Source organism: Physeter macrocephalus, chromosome 12 (assembly GCF_002837175.3).
Source record: "Physeter macrocephalus isolate SW-GA chromosome 12, ASM283717v5, whole genome shotgun sequence".
Classification (NCBI taxonomy): Eukaryota; Metazoa; Chordata; class Mammalia; order Artiodactyla; family Physeteridae; genus Physeter; species Physeter macrocephalus.
In genome coordinates this window covers 76,653,006-76,670,507 of record NC_041225.1, presented here as the reverse complement: position 1 = coordinate 76,670,507, position 17,502 = coordinate 76,653,006, and the positions used below count along the sequence as shown (strand labels likewise).

General features: G+C 37.4%; 1 protein-coding gene across 6 annotated transcripts in view; it reads left to right on the top strand.

Annotated features, from left to right (window-relative positions):
- The window catches only part of USP34 (ubiquitin specific peptidase 34), a 246,281-nt gene that overhangs the window by 64,849 nt on the left and 163,930 nt on the right, over positions 1-17,502 (top strand). For all 6 annotated transcript variants that reach the window (XM_024133566.3, XM_024133567.3, XM_028496944.2 and 3 more), the window contains 5 exons: positions 1,890-1,957; positions 5,840-6,032; positions 7,136-7,197; positions 15,348-15,429; positions 15,517-15,609. In XM_024133566.3, the coding sequence (XP_023989334.1) occupies positions 1,890-1,957; positions 5,840-6,032; positions 7,136-7,197; positions 15,348-15,429; positions 15,517-15,609 (498 nt within the window). The remainder of the gene's footprint in view (positions 1-1,889; positions 1,958-5,839; positions 6,033-7,135; positions 7,198-15,347; positions 15,430-15,516; positions 15,610-17,502) is intronic.

Here is a 17,502-nt window from a genome sequence, read left to right as displayed (position 1 = left end):
ACAGACACTGGACCTCTCACTATTTATAGCAAAGACAGTCCTTTCCTATTTGTTCTGAAGTATCATTTTGTCATAAATCAGGTATCTTTATGTGTCTTCTTGTGCATGGGTCTGGGGTTTCTAGTATATTCCATTAGTCTGTTTGATTAGTCTTGTGCTGTTTTGCATACCGTCTTAATTTCTGCTGCTTTATAAGAAGTCTTGCTATCTGGTAAAGCAAATTCTACCTCCCTGTCATTTAAAAAAAAATTTATTAAGGTGTAACTGACATATAACATTAGTTTCAGGTGATTCAATATTTGTATATGTTACAAAATGATTACCACAGGAAGTCTAGTTAATGTCTGACACTATTCATAGTTAACAAATTGTTTTTTTATGAGAACTTTTAAGAACTATTAGCACTTTCAAATATGCAAAACAGTTTTATTAAGTATAGTTACCATGCATTATATCTCTACTCCCTGTCATTCTTAAAGAGTGTTTTGTCTCTTCTTGGACATTTGCATTTGGAATCAGCGCCTAAAGTTCCACGTATAAACCTTTTTGGGTTGCATTGAATCTGTAGATCAATTTGCAGAGAACTGTCATCTCTGCAATATTGAGTCTTCTAATGTATAAGTATGGTTAAATGTGTTTTTATTTACATGCTTTAAGATTTGTCTCATAATTTTCTGTGTTTATGTGGAGATGTTATATATCTTTGTTAGACAACTTCTAGGTGCATGATATTTTTTGATGCTGTTGTAAAGAGAATATTTTTGAAAATTTTACTTATTATTTTTTTTCTGGTATGTAAGATGTGTATATATGTATTATATATGTAATATAGTATGTGTATGTATGTATATATATGTGTGTATATTAATTCATTTACTTATATTAACTTTCTAAGCAGCAATCTTGCTAAACTAGTTAATTCCAAAAAGGTTTATCTGAAAATTATTTTGGATTTCTTACTTATTACATAATCACATCATCTCAGAGTAATATTGATTTTAATTCTTCCTTTTTAGTCTTATGCCTTTTATTCAGTTTCTTGTCTGTTGCACTGTCTAGGACCTTCAGTTTAAGTTGAATTAAAGGTATTCTTGTCTTGTTCCTAGTCTCAGAGGGAAGAGTTTTAGCATTTCACCGTTAGTATTGTATTTGCTATAGGACTTATGTTTCATTAAAGTGAAGCCATGCAGTCTGTATTTACAAATTTGTTTTCAATTTGTATTACTTGCATGGGTTAAGGCTTAGTATTGTAGTTTCTTGTTTGATGATTTGCTTAGGATTTTTTTCTTATATTTAAACCACGATTTATGAGAATAAAACTAATATAAGCACATTTAGAAATGGGCTGGAATATTATGCAGAAAAAAATCAAGTGAACAGATTATTATAACTTAGATTGGGATACTTACAGTAAGAGCTTAATTAAGCAAATAGTTGTTGATATTGTGATCAGTGTTTGACTCTATAAAATATATTTGTCTTAGATGGATATTGAAGTGACCAGGTATCAGGTAATTTGATATTTTTTAGAAGGAAGGATGATTTATTAAAAAATTAATTTAGTTCTATAGTATTTGGGTTGCTACCATACAAAGAGGTATAGAGTAGCAGGTAGTAAGATGTTACTTGGATAGATGGTTCTCCCTTTTCAGGAGGAAGCTGATAGTAGTTCTTCAGATTGATTTTAGGTATATGGATTAGAAATGTTTTAGGTTAAATTACTTACCTGATATGTGTGCAGTCGTATTTCTTAGTTTATCCTTTTCAAAATAGATGAAATATATTTAGTTTTTAGAGGCAGGAAAATACTAAGTGTTCTTGTTTTTAATTAAAGACATGTATTTCACATATTCATTAACCATTAATATCATTTTTATGTTTCTTTATAGATTAGAATATGGCTACATATCCCTGCTGTCATGCAGCACATTATCCCTTTTAGGACATATGTTATCAGGTGAGTTTATAAAATTTTTCCCCCCTGGTTATCAGTGTAGTAATGTTTAAACTATTCATAACGTAGTACAGAATTACATTGTTTGAAAGTCCTTTGTATTCACATCCTCCAGAGAAAATTTTTGACAATTTGATGTATTTTTTAATGCACCTATGTAGGTTTATATTTAATGTTTACTTTTACGCAATTTATGTTGGAATTTTTTTAATGTGAGTATAAAGAATTAAATAGATTAACATTGGTTGCATGATATTCCACTATATTCAGTCAACAAATGTATACTAAGTATTATGTTGTATGCATTGGAGATACAGCAGAGAAGAAAATATATCTCCTTTTGTGCAGTCTGTGTGCACAATAAGTAAATGATACAGTTCATCAGAAAGTCATGAGTATGACAGAGAAAAATAGCAGCAAGGGTGGGTTGAGAGTTCTAGAGGGCGGGTCACAATTATATCTATGGTATAGAGAAGGTCTCATTGGGGAAAGGGTGATATTTGAGTTCTGTAAGTCCCAACCTAAGAAGGAAACCTAAGACGAGGATAGAGATATCATCATATTGATTAGGCTTAGAGTGTAAACTGTTGGAGTTCTAAGATTGTATTTCTTGATAATATTTATGAGTTCTTTATAATTTTGATTCATTTGCAAAGATTTGAGTGCCTGCTATTTTCCGGTTACTATTCAGGTTGTTGGAGAAAGTATCAGGAAAAGAATCAGATAGTGATGAATCCTATGCAAGTAAAGATAAGGTGATAGAGAATATGAGGCCTTTCTGAAAGGTGACATCTGAGGAACATGAATCTGCTAATCAGATGATAAGTAGAAGGACATATTTCAGGTAGAAGGAACATAAGGGCATAGGCTTTGAAGTGGGAAAGAATATGACATATTAAAAAACTAGAAGTAGACTGGTGGAGCATAGTGTGTAAGGAGGTAAGATTATGATATGAGGTTGGATATAAACAGGGGCAGATTATTCAGGACCTTCAAGCCATTTTAAGGAGCTTGGATTTAATTTTAGCAGTGGGATCTATTGAAGGGTTTTAAGCAGATGAATCATGCTGGCTTTTTTTTTTAAAAATATTTTAAGCTGCTTAATTTGTAATCTTTTTTAAAAAAAATTTCTTTCTTTCTTTATTTTTGGCTGTGTTGGGTCTTTGTTGCTCCGTGTGGGCTTTCTCTAGTTGTGGTGAGTGGGGGCTACTCCTCATTGTGGTACATGGGCTTCTCATTGCGGTGGCTTCTCTTGTTGCAGAGCGCAGGCTCTAGGTGAACAGGCTTCAGTAGTTGTGGTACGCGGGCTCAGTAGTTGTGACTCGCAGGCTCTAGAGCGCATGCTCAGTAGTTGTGGCACACGGGTTAAGTTATTCCGTGGCATGTGGGATCTTCCCGAACTAGGGCTCGAACCTGTGTCCCCTGCATTGGCAGGCAGATTCTTAACCACTACGCCACCAGGGAAGTCCTCATGATGGTTTTTAAAAGATCGCTTTGGCCTTTAAGTGGCTCATAAATTACAGGAGTGTTGGAGGAGAAGCTAGGAGACCAATTGAAAAGTTAATGGAGTAGTCCTGGAAAGAAGTGATGGTTACTTGTACAAGGATTGTTTATGGCGATTTGAAAATTGACTGGATATAGTTGAAAATGAAATCAGTAAGGTTAGTGATTGTGGACTTTAAGGAAAGGGGTAGCATAGTGGAAGACGCTTAGCTGCCTCCCTTTGATTTTTCTTTTTGCTGTGAGTATCATTAACAGATGTGAAAGACTGGGAGAATTTAAAGATGTAATTTTGAGATGCCTGTGGGACATTTAAGTGGCATGGGGAAATTGGGAATATAAGCCTGTAACTTAGAACAACAACGTTAATTTAGGAGTTGTCAGCATAAAGGTAGCACTTAAAAACTATGGGAATAGGACTTCCCTGGTGGCACAGTGGTTAAGAATCCACCTGCCAATGTAGGGGAGATGGGTTCGAGCCCTGGTCTGGGAAGATCCCACATGCTGCGGAGCAGCTAAGCCTGTGTGCTACAACTACTGAGCCCATGTGCTGCAACTACTGAAGCCCGCATGCCTAGGGCCCGTGCTCCGCAACAGGAGAAGCCACCGCAATGAGAAGCCCGCGCACCGCAAAGAAGAGTAGCCCCCACTCGCCACAACTAGAGCAAGCCCGAGGGCAGCAATGAAGACCCATCACAGCCAAAAATAAATAAATAAATTTTAAAAAAGCCTCATGGGAATAAATGAGGTCATCTGGGGAGAGAATGTAGAAAGAGAATAGAAGTGAATCTAGGGGACTTACCTGGTGGTCCAGCGGGTAAGACTCCATGCTCCCAATGCAGGGGTCCCAGGTTCGATTCCTGGTCAGGGGACTAGATCCCACATGCATGCCGCAACTAAGAGTTTGCATGCCGCAACTGATTCTACATGCTGTAACAAAGATCATCCCGCGTGCCGCAACTGAGGCCTGGCGCGGCCTAAATTAAAAAAAAAAAAGAAGTGAATCTAGGATGGAGTGCTATATCAATTTGCTTTTGCTGTTGGAGAAAACACCCAAAACTAGTAGCTTAAAATAACAGCCACTTATTATTTGTCACAGTTCTCTGGTTGGCTAGGTTTTCTGATCTGGGCTGACTTGGCTGGACCTGGGTGCTCTGTGATAGATAACCTCAGTCATTTGTCCTCTGATTGGCAGGCTGATTGGTCTTCAGTGGGGAAGGGTGCTCATATGTATCTTGGCAGTTGGCTGGATGTCAGTTGGGGCATAAGCCGTGTCTCTCTCATCCAGCAGGCTATCCTGAGTCCTTTTCTCAGTGGTGGAAGAGTTTGCAGCAGGAGAGGGCAAGCTCAAAGGTTTTTTTTGTTTGTTTGTTTGTTTGTTTTTTTTTTTTGCGGTACGCGGGCCTCTCACTGCCGTGGCCTCTCCCGTTATGGAGCACAGCCTCCGGACGCTCAGGCCCAACGGCCATGGCTCATGGGCCTAGCAGCTCCGCGGCATGTGGGATCCTCCCGGACCAGGGCACAAACCCGTGTCCCCTGCATCGGCAGGCGGACTCCCAACCACTGCGCCACCAGGGAAGACCTCAAAGGCTTTTTAAGCTTCTGCTTATGTTACATCTCTTAATACCCCACTGGGCAAAGGGACCTTCATGGCAAAGCTCAGATGCAAGGAAGTAGAGGAATAAATGACAACTTTGTTGGGAAGAGTGGTAAAGTCACATTGCAAAGACTACTATATAAAGTGATGGGAGGAATTTGGGGCCTTTCTGCAATCCATTACAAGCCCTGAGGAGCAATAATGTTGAAAGGTTGGGTACAGGAGGAGGAACCAACCAAATAGAATAGGCAGGGCCTGAGAGGAAAACCAGAGGTTTGTGATTTTTGAAAGCCAAAAAAGAATAATGTTTAAAATGTACACAGAAGAATTTTGGCTGTGTTGGGGAGTAGATGTACTATTTATATGAAGTCAGCTGAAGTTTACTAAAACAGGAGCTGTATACATGACAGGTACTAGAGAATAGTAAAGCTTTACTGGAGGTGCAGGTGCAGAATCCGATGTTAAATGACTTGGCTCTGTGCAGTTCCTCCCTCTCTTCCTCCCTCCCCCTTCCTCCCTCCCTCCCTCCCTTCCTTCCTTACATGTTGTGCTAGGCTTTGCAGTTCCTGATTTATGTTGGACTCTCAGCAAAGGACACATTGCCACAGGTCACAATCCTTGAAGCATTACTTAGAAATAGTTTAAATTGGGAATATTAATCCCAGGATTCCAGGTTTACTGTACTAAACAGTTTGGAGGTATGGAGCAAAGGAATATTGGAATTATTGAGTGGTCTTCAGAAATAGTTTGCAAGTTTTTGTGTATGTTGTATTTCTGAATCATTTCAGGTATTTATGCAAGCTCTCTGATCAGGAGTTAAGACAGAGTGCGGCTCGCAACATGGCTGACTTAATGTGGAGCACAGTGAAAGAACCATTGGACACAACGTTATGCTTTGATAAAGAAAGCCTAGATCTTGCATTTAAGTACTTTATGTCACCTACTTTGACTATGAGGTTGGCTGGATTAAGTCAGATAACAGTAAGCTGTATTTGCTTTATTTTTGGTAATTTTTTGTTTGTCTTCTCAGACTGTCATTATCATAATACCTAGTATTTATGGAGCCACTTATGCCATGCTAGGCATTGTGCTAAGTACTTTACATGCATTACTTTGTGTGACCCTTACAAATAATTTCTATATGTTCTCTTTTCCCCTATTTTAAATATGAGGAGACTGAGGCTTAGATTTAGAAGGTTTTATACCTTAGGTCTTTTTGATTTCCTGCACTTTTTTTTTTAACTGTTCAGTTTTTTGCATTTAGAAAGCAGTGTTTTCAGAGAGAAAAAGAGTTGGAGATTATAAGTAGTTAATTAATTTTCCAGGCAGAAGCCACAGATTATTGGGCCATAGGCCAAATTTGACTAACAGAAATGTTTGGTTTGCACAGTAGCAAGTACTGTTTTAAATAGGGAGAAATACATATTATTGGCTTCTCCTGGAGGGGCGGGGTGGGGAGAAAGACCTAGTGTCCTTGGGTCTGTCTTCTTGCATGACAACAATTTGCTAGAACTAAGTAGTTAGCTGCATTCTTTAGAATGGATATATTTTCTCTGGTTTACTAAGGTCTGCATTAGGTTTACTCCTTTACATTTGGGGCCTGTTTTTGTAGTGTAGTTATTCTGAAGTAGCTAGATTGTACCCATGTATTGAATTTTGTGACCTAGATTTTACCCATGTATTGGACTTTGTAAGTGTTGAAAACACTTAATGACAGTTTCCCAAATCAAATCTTAAAAGTGTATGTCTAGGAAGCCTTTCCCGAAATTCGGTTTGTAATGACATATTACTTGCTGCCTTGCATTAGATTTTTGTATTTTTCCCTTGTTCAGCTTTTTCTCTAGCATTCCTAGTGGAATAAAGCCTGAGTATTACTTGAGGAATGAATTAGTGTTTAAAAATGATAAAGGAAATAGCCAGACTAATTGGGAAGTATATATGTATATCTGATTACCTTTCTTATATTTTATACTTTTGATCTGGTTATTGATTATGATCTACATATATCAAACTGTGTTGGCAGTTGCTAACATATGCAAGAATAATTTTGGAAAAAATCTTTAATTTCTTTTCTCTATTTATAGAATCAACTTCACACCTTCAATGATGTGTGCAATAATGAATCATTGGTGTCAGACACAGAAACGTAAGTAGGAGTATTAATTTATGCATAAGTACACTATTTTAATGCATAGCTGTTTATATGGTAAATGTAATTGACTATTAGATTTGAAGTGTTTACTAGAAATTCTTTGCCTTGTGGCTTCATTTGTACAGTCTTTAACAAGCTTTCAGAAGAATATATTGCAATACTTCTCTTTTTAAAAAAAACATATAGTGTTATTTTTCACAAAATGCAAAGGGTGACTATTTATACAGGAGAATTTAATAGTAAAGAATATGGTACAGATAGTTTTCAGAAACCACACTTGATGCAGGAAAGGATCTCATTTAACACATTTTTTGGGGGAAAAAACCAAGTTCATGATGCTCATGTATGAAAAGAAGTAGTTTTTATAGCTTAGGGCTTCTAAAAGTACTTAGAAATATTTATTTTTTCCAATATTTATTCCATTTAGTTGTCCATCCAGTATAGAAATTTTTTTTTTTTTTTTTTTTTTGCGGTACGTGGGCCTCTCACTGTTGTGGCCTCTCCCGTTGCGGAGCACAGGCTCCAGACGCGCAGGCTCAGCGGCCATGGCTCACCGGCCCAGCCGCTCCGCGGCATGTGGGATCTTCCTGGACCAGGGCACGAACCCGTGAACCCGTGTCCCTTGCATCGGCAGGCGGACTCCCAACCACTGCGCCTCCAGGGAAGCCCTAGAAATCATTTTTTAAATCTCGGTAGTAATATTTTCTGCTTGAACAGAGTTACATAGTTTTTTGTTTGTTTGTTTTTGCTGCACCGCTGTGCGGCTTGCAGGATCTTAGTTCTCCGACCAGGGATCAAACCTGTGTCCTCAGCAGTGAAAGTGTGGAGCCTTAACCACTGGACCGCCAGGGAATTCCCCAGAGTACATAGTCTTAAGGTGTTAGAAAATTTGTAATTATATGAATGAGTCATATTTTTGCTTTACTATAACTTTTATGCATTGATCTTAGTTTTGCTCTATGGAGCTGATCTCAGTTGATCCCAGCCCTTCATGAATTTGGAAACCAGAGACTATGTCTCTGCTTTTTCCCTCACATATATGGTTTTTAGATTTATCACCAGATAAATCATTCACTTTTGGCAACATTCTGTGTCAGTGGTCCCTTAAAATGTGTGGCCTAGAATTGGTAGTAGCATTTTAAATTCTGGGTCATAGTAGGAGTGCTATTTTACACAGTCAAGATATTGTATAGATTATGTCCAATGTATATAAAACTACAGCTCTGGATTTCCCATTTGACCCCTCAGTACCCACCCTCCCCTTCAGACTGCCTCTAGGAGAATCTTAAAATTGCCAATGCAGTAATTACTCCCTATCCCTGCAAAAAGACAAAAAAAAAAAAAAAATCTTGGAATCACCAGTGCAGTAACCCCACATGTCCAGGTTAGGTCTCTGTGTTGCTGTGGATAGAAAAAAGAATGAATTCCATTCAAAAACGTGTAAGGTTTATACATACTAAAGATATGCTTAAGAGGGAGGAGAGTAAATGTTTTGAGGAATAGTGGGTAGGACAGTTTAAGTTGGGAAGAGAAGGGTCTGTACAGTGTGAAAAGATTGGAGCAAATACAAAAAGTGATAAATATTGTTGAAGCCTGTGAATTGGGTCTCTCTTTTTAAGCAGTTTTATTAAGATATAGATACATATCATAAAACTCACCTGTTTTTATAATGAATTTTAGTACATTTACAAGTTGTGCAACTATCATCACAGTACAATTCTAGAACATTTACGTCACTTCAGAAAGGTCCCTTTTGCCCATTTGTAGTCAATCCCCATTCTCCCCCCCCCCCCCCCCCGCCAGGGCCACACCACATGGCATGTGGCATCTTAATTCCCTGCCCAGGGATCGAACCCGTGCCCCCTGCAGTGGAAGCTCAGTCTTAACTGCTGGACCACCAGGGAATTCCTTCAATCCCCATTCTTATACCCAGCCCCACTAATCTTCTTTGTCTCTATAGATTTGCCCTTTTTTGGCATTTCCTGTAAATGGAATCATATGACAGTTTTTTTTTTCCATTGCCACCTTTCACGTATACTGTTTTTCTTGAGTTTCATTCATGTTGTGGTGTGAATAAGTACTTTGTTCCTTTTTATTGCTGAATAGTATTACATTATGTAGCTATATCACATTTTATCCTTTCACCAAAGTTGATGGATATTTTGAATGTTTCTACTTTTTGATTAGTATGAATAATGCTGCTTTAAACATTTGTGTACAAGTCTTTTTGTGGACATATGTTTTCATTTCTCTTGGTAGATACGTAGGGGTGCGATCACTGGTTTGTTAAGGTCATTTTATGTTTAACTTTTAAAGAAACTGTCAAAATGTTTTCCAACATTTCTGTATTATTTTATATTCCCACTAGCAATGTATGAGGGTTCCAGTTTTTCCCCCAGTCTTGTCAGCACTTGTTTGTATCTTTTTGATTATAGCCATTATAGTGGGTATAAAGAGGCATTTCATTATGGTTTTAATTTACATTTGCCTAATTACTAAGGATGTTGAACATCTTTTTATATGGCTATTTGCCATTCTATTTCTTCTTCACTGAATTGTTTGTTCACTTTTTGCCTAGCTTTTAGTTGGGTAATTTTCTCATTTTATGGATTAGCATGTGATCTGTACCACAGAATATTCATATGTGCTTAAGAAGACTGTTTATTCAGCTGTTGTTGTATGGAGTGTTCAGTAGATGTCTTTTAGGTCTAATGAGTTTGTAATATTGTTTGTCTTCTATATCCTTGTTGATTTTTTTTTACCTACACTTGTTCTATTCCATTATCAAAAGTAGGGCATTGAAGTCTCCAACTTCACTTTATCCTCATTTGTGGATTTTGTTTTTACGTTTTTATGAATTTGCCTATTTGCTGCAATTTATTTGTAACCCCCAAATCAGTACCTCACGGTCATTTGCAGAAATGCACAGAGCAGTAAAAAATGAGTCTCCCAACATGCACGTTTCCAACTGAAGTCATACAAGGTGATGCTCTGCGTTGTTTTAGTGCTGGTACAGAAATGACCAAAGGAAGGAAGTGGTAGGAGGCTGTGCAGTATAGTGCAAGAAGCTCTGGCTCTGGGCCGGTTGGAGGGATATGAATCCCAAGTCTAGCACATGGTATTGGAGCAGCCTCAGTAAAATCACCTCAACGCTTCTGAAGCTCATTTTCTCTTTTGTAAAATAGAGAAAATAGAATCTGATGAGAAATTATTTTTAGGATTTAAGATTCAAGGGTTCAACATGAGTTAATTTAGTGCAGCAATTTTGTAGAACTCAGCTGCCACGAGTAACAAGAGTTGACTGTATTATTTGTTTTTTTGTCCTTTCAATTCTATGGTGAAATATTATATACAATGGAATTCTATTCAGCCATGAAAAAGAATAAAATCTTGTCATTTATGGATGGACCTTGAGGACATTATACTAAGTGAAATAAGTCAGAGAAAGACATCATATGATCTCATTTATATACAGACTTTAAAAGCAAAAACCCTGAGATCAGCTCGGTGCTTTGTGACCACCTAGAGGGGTGGGATAGGGAGGTTGGGAGGGAGACGCAAGAGGGAGGAGATATGGGGATATATGTATACATATAGCTGATTCACTTTGTTATGCAGCAGAAACTAACACAACATTGTAAAGCAATTATACGCCAATAAAGATGTTAAAAAAAAAAAAAAAAGAAAAAAACCCCCAAAACCCAAAGCTTATAGACACAGAGAACAGATTGGTAGTTTCAGAGGCGTGGAGGTCAGAGGAGGGCAAAACAGGTGAAGGAGGTCAAAAGGTACAAATTTCTAGTTATGAAATAAGTAAGTCATGAGAATAGTAATGTATAGCATGGTGGCTATAGTTAATATAGTACTGCACTGCATATTTGAAAGTTGCTAGGAGAGTAGATCTTTTTTTTTTTTTTTTTTTTTTTTTTTTGCGGTATGCGGGCCTCCCACTGCTGCGGCCTCTCCTGTTGCAGAGCACAGGCTCCGGACGCGCAGGCCCAGCAGCCATGGGTCACGGGCCCAGCCACTCCGCGGCATATGGGATCCTCCCGGACCGGGGCACGAACCCGCGTCCCCTGCATCGGCAGGCGGATTCTCAACCACTGCGCCACCAGGGAAGCCCAGGAGAGTAGATCTTAAAAGCCCTCATCACAAGGGAAAACATTTTTTTTTCTAACTATATATGATGATGGATGTTAACTAGACTTACTGTGGTGATCGTTTAGCAATATATACAAATATTGAATCATTATGTTGTACACTTGAAACTAATAGAATGTTATATGTCACTTGTACCTCAATTATAAAAAGAGTTTTTAGCAAAAGAGGATCAAATAAAAGAAAGCAACATTGAGAGATCATTGTAATACCCAAATGAGAGCCACGTCTCTTTTTTCAGAGGGAACAGGGTAGGGGGAAGGATGTTGATGGTCTATCTGTGATGGCATTTTAACATAAAGGGAAGAACCTCCCTTGCATTGTTCTGACTGAAGTGGGAACTTCAAAACAAATTTTAGTTATGTGAAACATCTTTCTTTAAAGGAGTTCTGCAAACGGATTGTAGAACAAATTGTGTACCTAAAGTTACCATATAAGATTTGCATTTAATCAAACCCTCTGTCTTCTTCCAGTCGAAGGCAAACAGCAAGTCACATTATTGCACTGAGTCATTCTTTTAAAGAGAACCCACTCTAGGAAGCACTTGATGCTAATGACATGTTCTTTTTACCTATTAAAGCAGTGGGTGACAATAATTTAAAAAAAATATTCAGGGGTTCAGTATTAGCTAACTCAGTGCAGTGACGTTATAGAATATAACTGCCAAGAGTAGTAAGAATTGGCTGTATTTCTTTTTCCTCCCTTCAGTTTTGTTGGTTTTTGCTTCATGTATTTTAGGACATTTTGTTGGGTACATATTTGTTTATAGTTGTTATGTTCTTGATAATTTCATCCTTTCATCATTCTAAAATGTCCCTCTTTGTCTCTTTAAAACAATTTTTGGTTTAGTCTATTTTGTTTGATGTTAGTATAGCCTCTGCAGCTTTATTATGCTTACTGTTTTCATGGTATATCTTTTTCCATCCTCTTACTTTCAACCTGTTTGTTTTTGTATGTAAAGTACGTCTCTTGGAGGTAGCATTTGGTTGGATTGAGAAAAAAAAAAAATCCACTCCTACCATCTCTCCCTTTTGATAGGAGTATTTAATCCAGTCACTCTTAATATTATTTATATAGTTGGATTTATGCCTGCCATTTTGCTGTTGGGTTTTTTTATGTCTTCCTTAAAAAAAAATTGTTTTCTATTTCTCCTTTACTGCCTTATTTTTTTTTTTTTTTTTTTTTGCGGTACGCGGGCCTCTCATTGTTGTGGCCTCTCCCGTTCTGGAGCATAGGCTCCGGATGCGTGGGCTCAGCGGCCATGGCTCACGGGCCTAGCTGCTCCACAGCATGTGGGATCTTCCCGGACCAGGGCACAAACCTGTGTCCCCTGCATGGGCAGGTGGACTCTCAACCACAGCGCCACCAGGGAAGCCCTGAATTGTCTCTTTATATATTAAAAAATCATAGAGTTGATTCATGGATCATAGCTTCTGTTGGGCTACTCAGAAATAGGTAAAATATATCACTAGTAGTTTTATTTTAACGTTTTACCTTTTGAAGCCATGTCTCTAATTCATAGCTTTTTTTTAATCTTTAGAATAATTTTAAAATTAAATATAATTCTTCTATGGATAAGCAAGAAAAAATTGTTCAGTCGTTTTAGTTTTTCTGTGTATAATTCACATAGCTGAAAAAACTTGGTGTCTTTTCACTGCTCATCCTATTTTGAAACCGTTTTCCTTCTACCCACAATATACATATCACTACTTTTTTCATTAGCTGTTCTTCTGTAGTAGCCATTTAAAAATTTTTTTAAGAATTGCTCACTTGATCTGTAGATTCATTGCAGTCGCAATCAAAATCCAAGTAAGTTATTTTGTGGATATCGACAAACTGATTCTAACATTTGTTTAAATAGAGGCAAAAGACCCAGAATAGCCAACACAGTTTTGAAAGGAAAAAACAAAGTTGGGGGACTGACATTACCCACCTTCAAGAGTTACTATAAAATTACAGTGATCAAGACAGTGCAGTATTGGTGAAAGAACAGACAAATAGGTCAATGGAACAGAATACAGTGCTCAGAAATAGGCCCATATAAATATAGTCAGCTGATATTTGACAAAGGAGCAAAGACAGTAGTACAAAGCAGCAGAGACTGGGTTTTCAACAAATGGTGCTGAAACAGTTGGACAACCACATGGAAAAAAAAATCTAGACACATCTAACACCCTTCACAAAAATTAATTCAAAACGGACCACACACCTAAACATAGAATGCAAAACTATAAAACTACTAAAAGATAACATAGGAAAAAATCTGGATGACCTTGGGTATGGTGGTAACCTTTTGAGTTCAACACCATGATCCATGAATTGGTAAGCTGGACTTCTTTAAAATTAAAAACTTCTGCTCTGCGAAAGACAATGTCAAGAGAATGAGAAGACAGCCATAGACAGGGGAAAATACTTGTAAAAGACACATCTGTTAAAGGACTGTTATCCAAAATATACAAAGAACTCTTAAAAATTTAACAGTAAGAAAATGAACAATCTGATTAAAAAATACACTGACTTTAGCAGACACTTCACCAGAGAAGACATACAGATGGCAAATGAGCACATGCAAAGATGCTCCTCTTTCATCAGGGAAATGCAAATCAAAACAACGATGAGATTCCATTACATGCCTATCGGAATGGTCAAAATCCAGAACACTGATAACACCAAATGCTGACAAGGATGTGGAGCAACAGGAACTCTCATTCACCGCTGGTGGGAATGCAAGAAGGTACAGCCACTTCAGAAGACAGTTTCATAGTTTCTTAAAAAACTCAGCGTACTCTTACCATATGATCCAGCAGTCATGTTCCCTGGCATTTATCCAAAGGAGTTGAAAACATGTCCACACAAAAACCTGCACATGGGTGATTATAGCAGCTTTATTCATAATTGCTCAAACCTGGAAGGAACCAGTGGGCTAATGACAAATGAAATAAAAAGGATAAATCTTAATGCTGAGTGAAAGAATCTAAATTTTATAAAAGAGTACATTCTGTATCTTTTTTTTTACATGAAGTTCTAGAAAATGAAAACTATGTAATAACAGAAAGCAGATCATTGGTTGTCTGGGCAGTGGGTTGTGGGAGCTGAGAAAAAGAGGGATTAAAAAGGGGCATAAAGAAACTTTTGGGGTTGATGTGTTTGTTATCTTGGCAGTGCTGATGGATTCATAGATGTATATTTAAGTTTAAATTCATCAAACTATATACTTTAAATATGTTCAGTTTACTATATTTCATACATATCTCAAAGCTGTAAAAGACAAATTAACTGATAAACTTATACTACCTTATTGGTAACATAATAGTTTAAGCCAGTGATTTATTACTCTAAAAGAATTGATAGCTCTTTTTAAAAAATGAAGGATAATCTAAAACTGGTCAAAAATAAAAAGTTTACTTTTTGAAATGAAGGATGAGTTGTTACTAAGTGTAACCAAGTGTTCTGAACAGTCAGTTGATAACTTTAGGGATCACATTAGCAGAACCTTCCTTAATATCAGGCAGGAAGGAGACTTGCCATTTGGCTTGGAGATTCTTCTTTTTTTTCTTCCCCCACCCTTTTGGTAACCTACTTTTCTGATGTTATCTTACCATAGAGGACATATGGGGAAACCTTCCCTGAATGCCTCAGTGCCTACTATGGAGATTAAAAATGGGAAGGCAAGGTATTTGATTAAGAAAATACATCACTTCTTAGGCATTACCCTTGGTATTCTCACCTGTGTACCTGGTGTTAGTTATCCTAACTTTTCAGATTTTTTTTTGCTTGTTTATAAATTCAGGTAGTATTACCATTTCTTGTATTTCTGTTTCAGTTATTCTTCATAGTACTATTAACAGTTAATTGTATATAATCACTTCTTTATAATTGATATGTGAACAGTTTTAGTTTTTCACCTGAGTCTGCTTTTAGACATGGGAAAGAATGATACTAATATTTTTTTTAATGTATTAACTATTTTTATTATTTGACTTTAGGTCCATTGCAAAAGAACTTGCAGACTGGCTTATAAGCAACAATGTGGTAGAGCATATATTTGGACCAAATTTACATATTGAGGTTTGTGGACTAATATGTGACTTATCTGCTCTATTAAGAGAGAAGAATGCTTTTAAAAATTAACTGTAATAAGTTTTTCTTTTCCAGATTATCAAACAGTGCCAAGTGATTTTGAATTTTTTGGCAGCGGAAGGGCGACTGAGTACTCAGCATATTGACTGCATTTGGGCTGCAGCACAGGTAATATCAACAGCTTAACATAAGTGCTTCTTTATTATATGTTCCGTTCTAAGTTCTTTACCCCCCTATAAGGTACGTTCTATTATTATCCTCATTTTTGTTGCTAAAGAAACCATGCCATGGGAAAAGTTGGGGATCAAATCTATGAAATCTGGCTTCAGAGTCCATGTCTTATCTTACTCTACTACTGGTACAATCGAAGGAAATGAGAGTCAGTCAGTTAGAGGTTCTTGGTTTATTAAGAGACATTTTCCTATTATTTTAATTTATACAATCAATGCTTCTGTCCTGAACATTGTATTCATATGTTTCTTTTCTATTATACTATTTTCTTCTTTAATTTAATTTTTTGAATAGGCACATATCCATATGGTTCAGATTTCAAAAAGTAGATATAAAAGGATATGCTATACATTTTCCCCCTCCTACCTATGTCTCCCGTGCATTCAGTTCCTAACCTCTCAGGTGCCTCATAGATTTTCTATATAAATTGCCAATTGTAAACATTTCTCTTTCCCTGTCCTCTTTTCCACAGATGTATCATACTAAACGGATTTGGCTTTTTTTCACTAACAGTTTATCTTGGAGATTATTATTCCATATCAATATATAAAACACTTTTTTTTCTTTTTTAGGCCTGCATAGTGTTTCATTATATGCATAAACCATAATTTATTTAACCAGTTCCTGTTCATAGGCACAATTTTTTCCAATCCTTATAAACAATGGTATAATAAGTAACTTACAATAGTCAGCTAATCCATATGCAAAACTATTACGTAGGGTAAATTCCTACTTATAAGTAGTATTGTCAGGTTAAAGCTTATGTGTGGTTTACTTGTGGTAGCTAATGGCATGATAGTGCCACTTTCACCTTATTCTCCTCAATAAATATTTTTTAACATCTTTATTGGAGTATAATTGCTTTACAACGTTGTGTTAGTTTATGCTGAATAACACAGTGAATCAGCTATATGTATATATATATATATCCCCATTATCCCCTTCCTCTTGTGTCTCCCTCCCACCCTCCCTATCCCATCCCTCTAGGTGGTCACAAAGCACTGAGCTGATCTCCTTGTGCAATGCAGCTGCTTCCCACTAGCTATCTATTTTATATTTGGTAGTGTATATATGTCAGTGATGTCTAACTTCGTCCCAGCCTACCCTTACCCCCTCCCCGTGTCCTCGAGTCCATTCTCTACATCTGCATCTTTATTCCTGTCCTGCCCTTAGGTTCGTGAGAAACATTTTGTTTTAATAGATTCCATATATATGTGTTAGCATATGGTACTTGTTTTTCTCTTTCTGACTTCATTCTGTATGATGACACACTCCAGGTCCATGCACCTCTCTACAAATAACTCAATTTTGTTTCTTTTTAAGGCTGAGTGTAATATTCCATTGTATATATGTGCCACATCTTTATCCATTCATCTGTTGATGGACACTTAGATTGCTTCCATGTCCTGGCTATTGTAAATGGAGCTGCAGTGAGCACTGTGGTACATGACTCTTTTTGAATTATGGTTTTCTCAGGGTATATGCCCAGTAATGGGGTTGCTGGGTCATATGGTAGTTCTATTTGTAGTTTTTTAAGGAACCTCCATACTGTTCTCCATAGTGGCTGTTCCAATTCACATTCCCAGCAGCAGTGAAAGAGTGTTGCCTTTTCTCCACACCCTCTCCAGCATTGATTGTTTCTAGATTTTTTTTTTTTTTTTTTTGTGGTATGCGGGCCTCCCTCTGTTGTGGCCTCTCCCGTCGTGGGGCACAGGCTCCGGACGCGCAGGCCCACAGCGGCCACGGCTCACGGGCCCAGCTGCTCCGCGGCACGCGGGACCCTCCCGGACCGGGGCGCGAACCCGGCTCCCCTGCATCGGCAGGCGGACG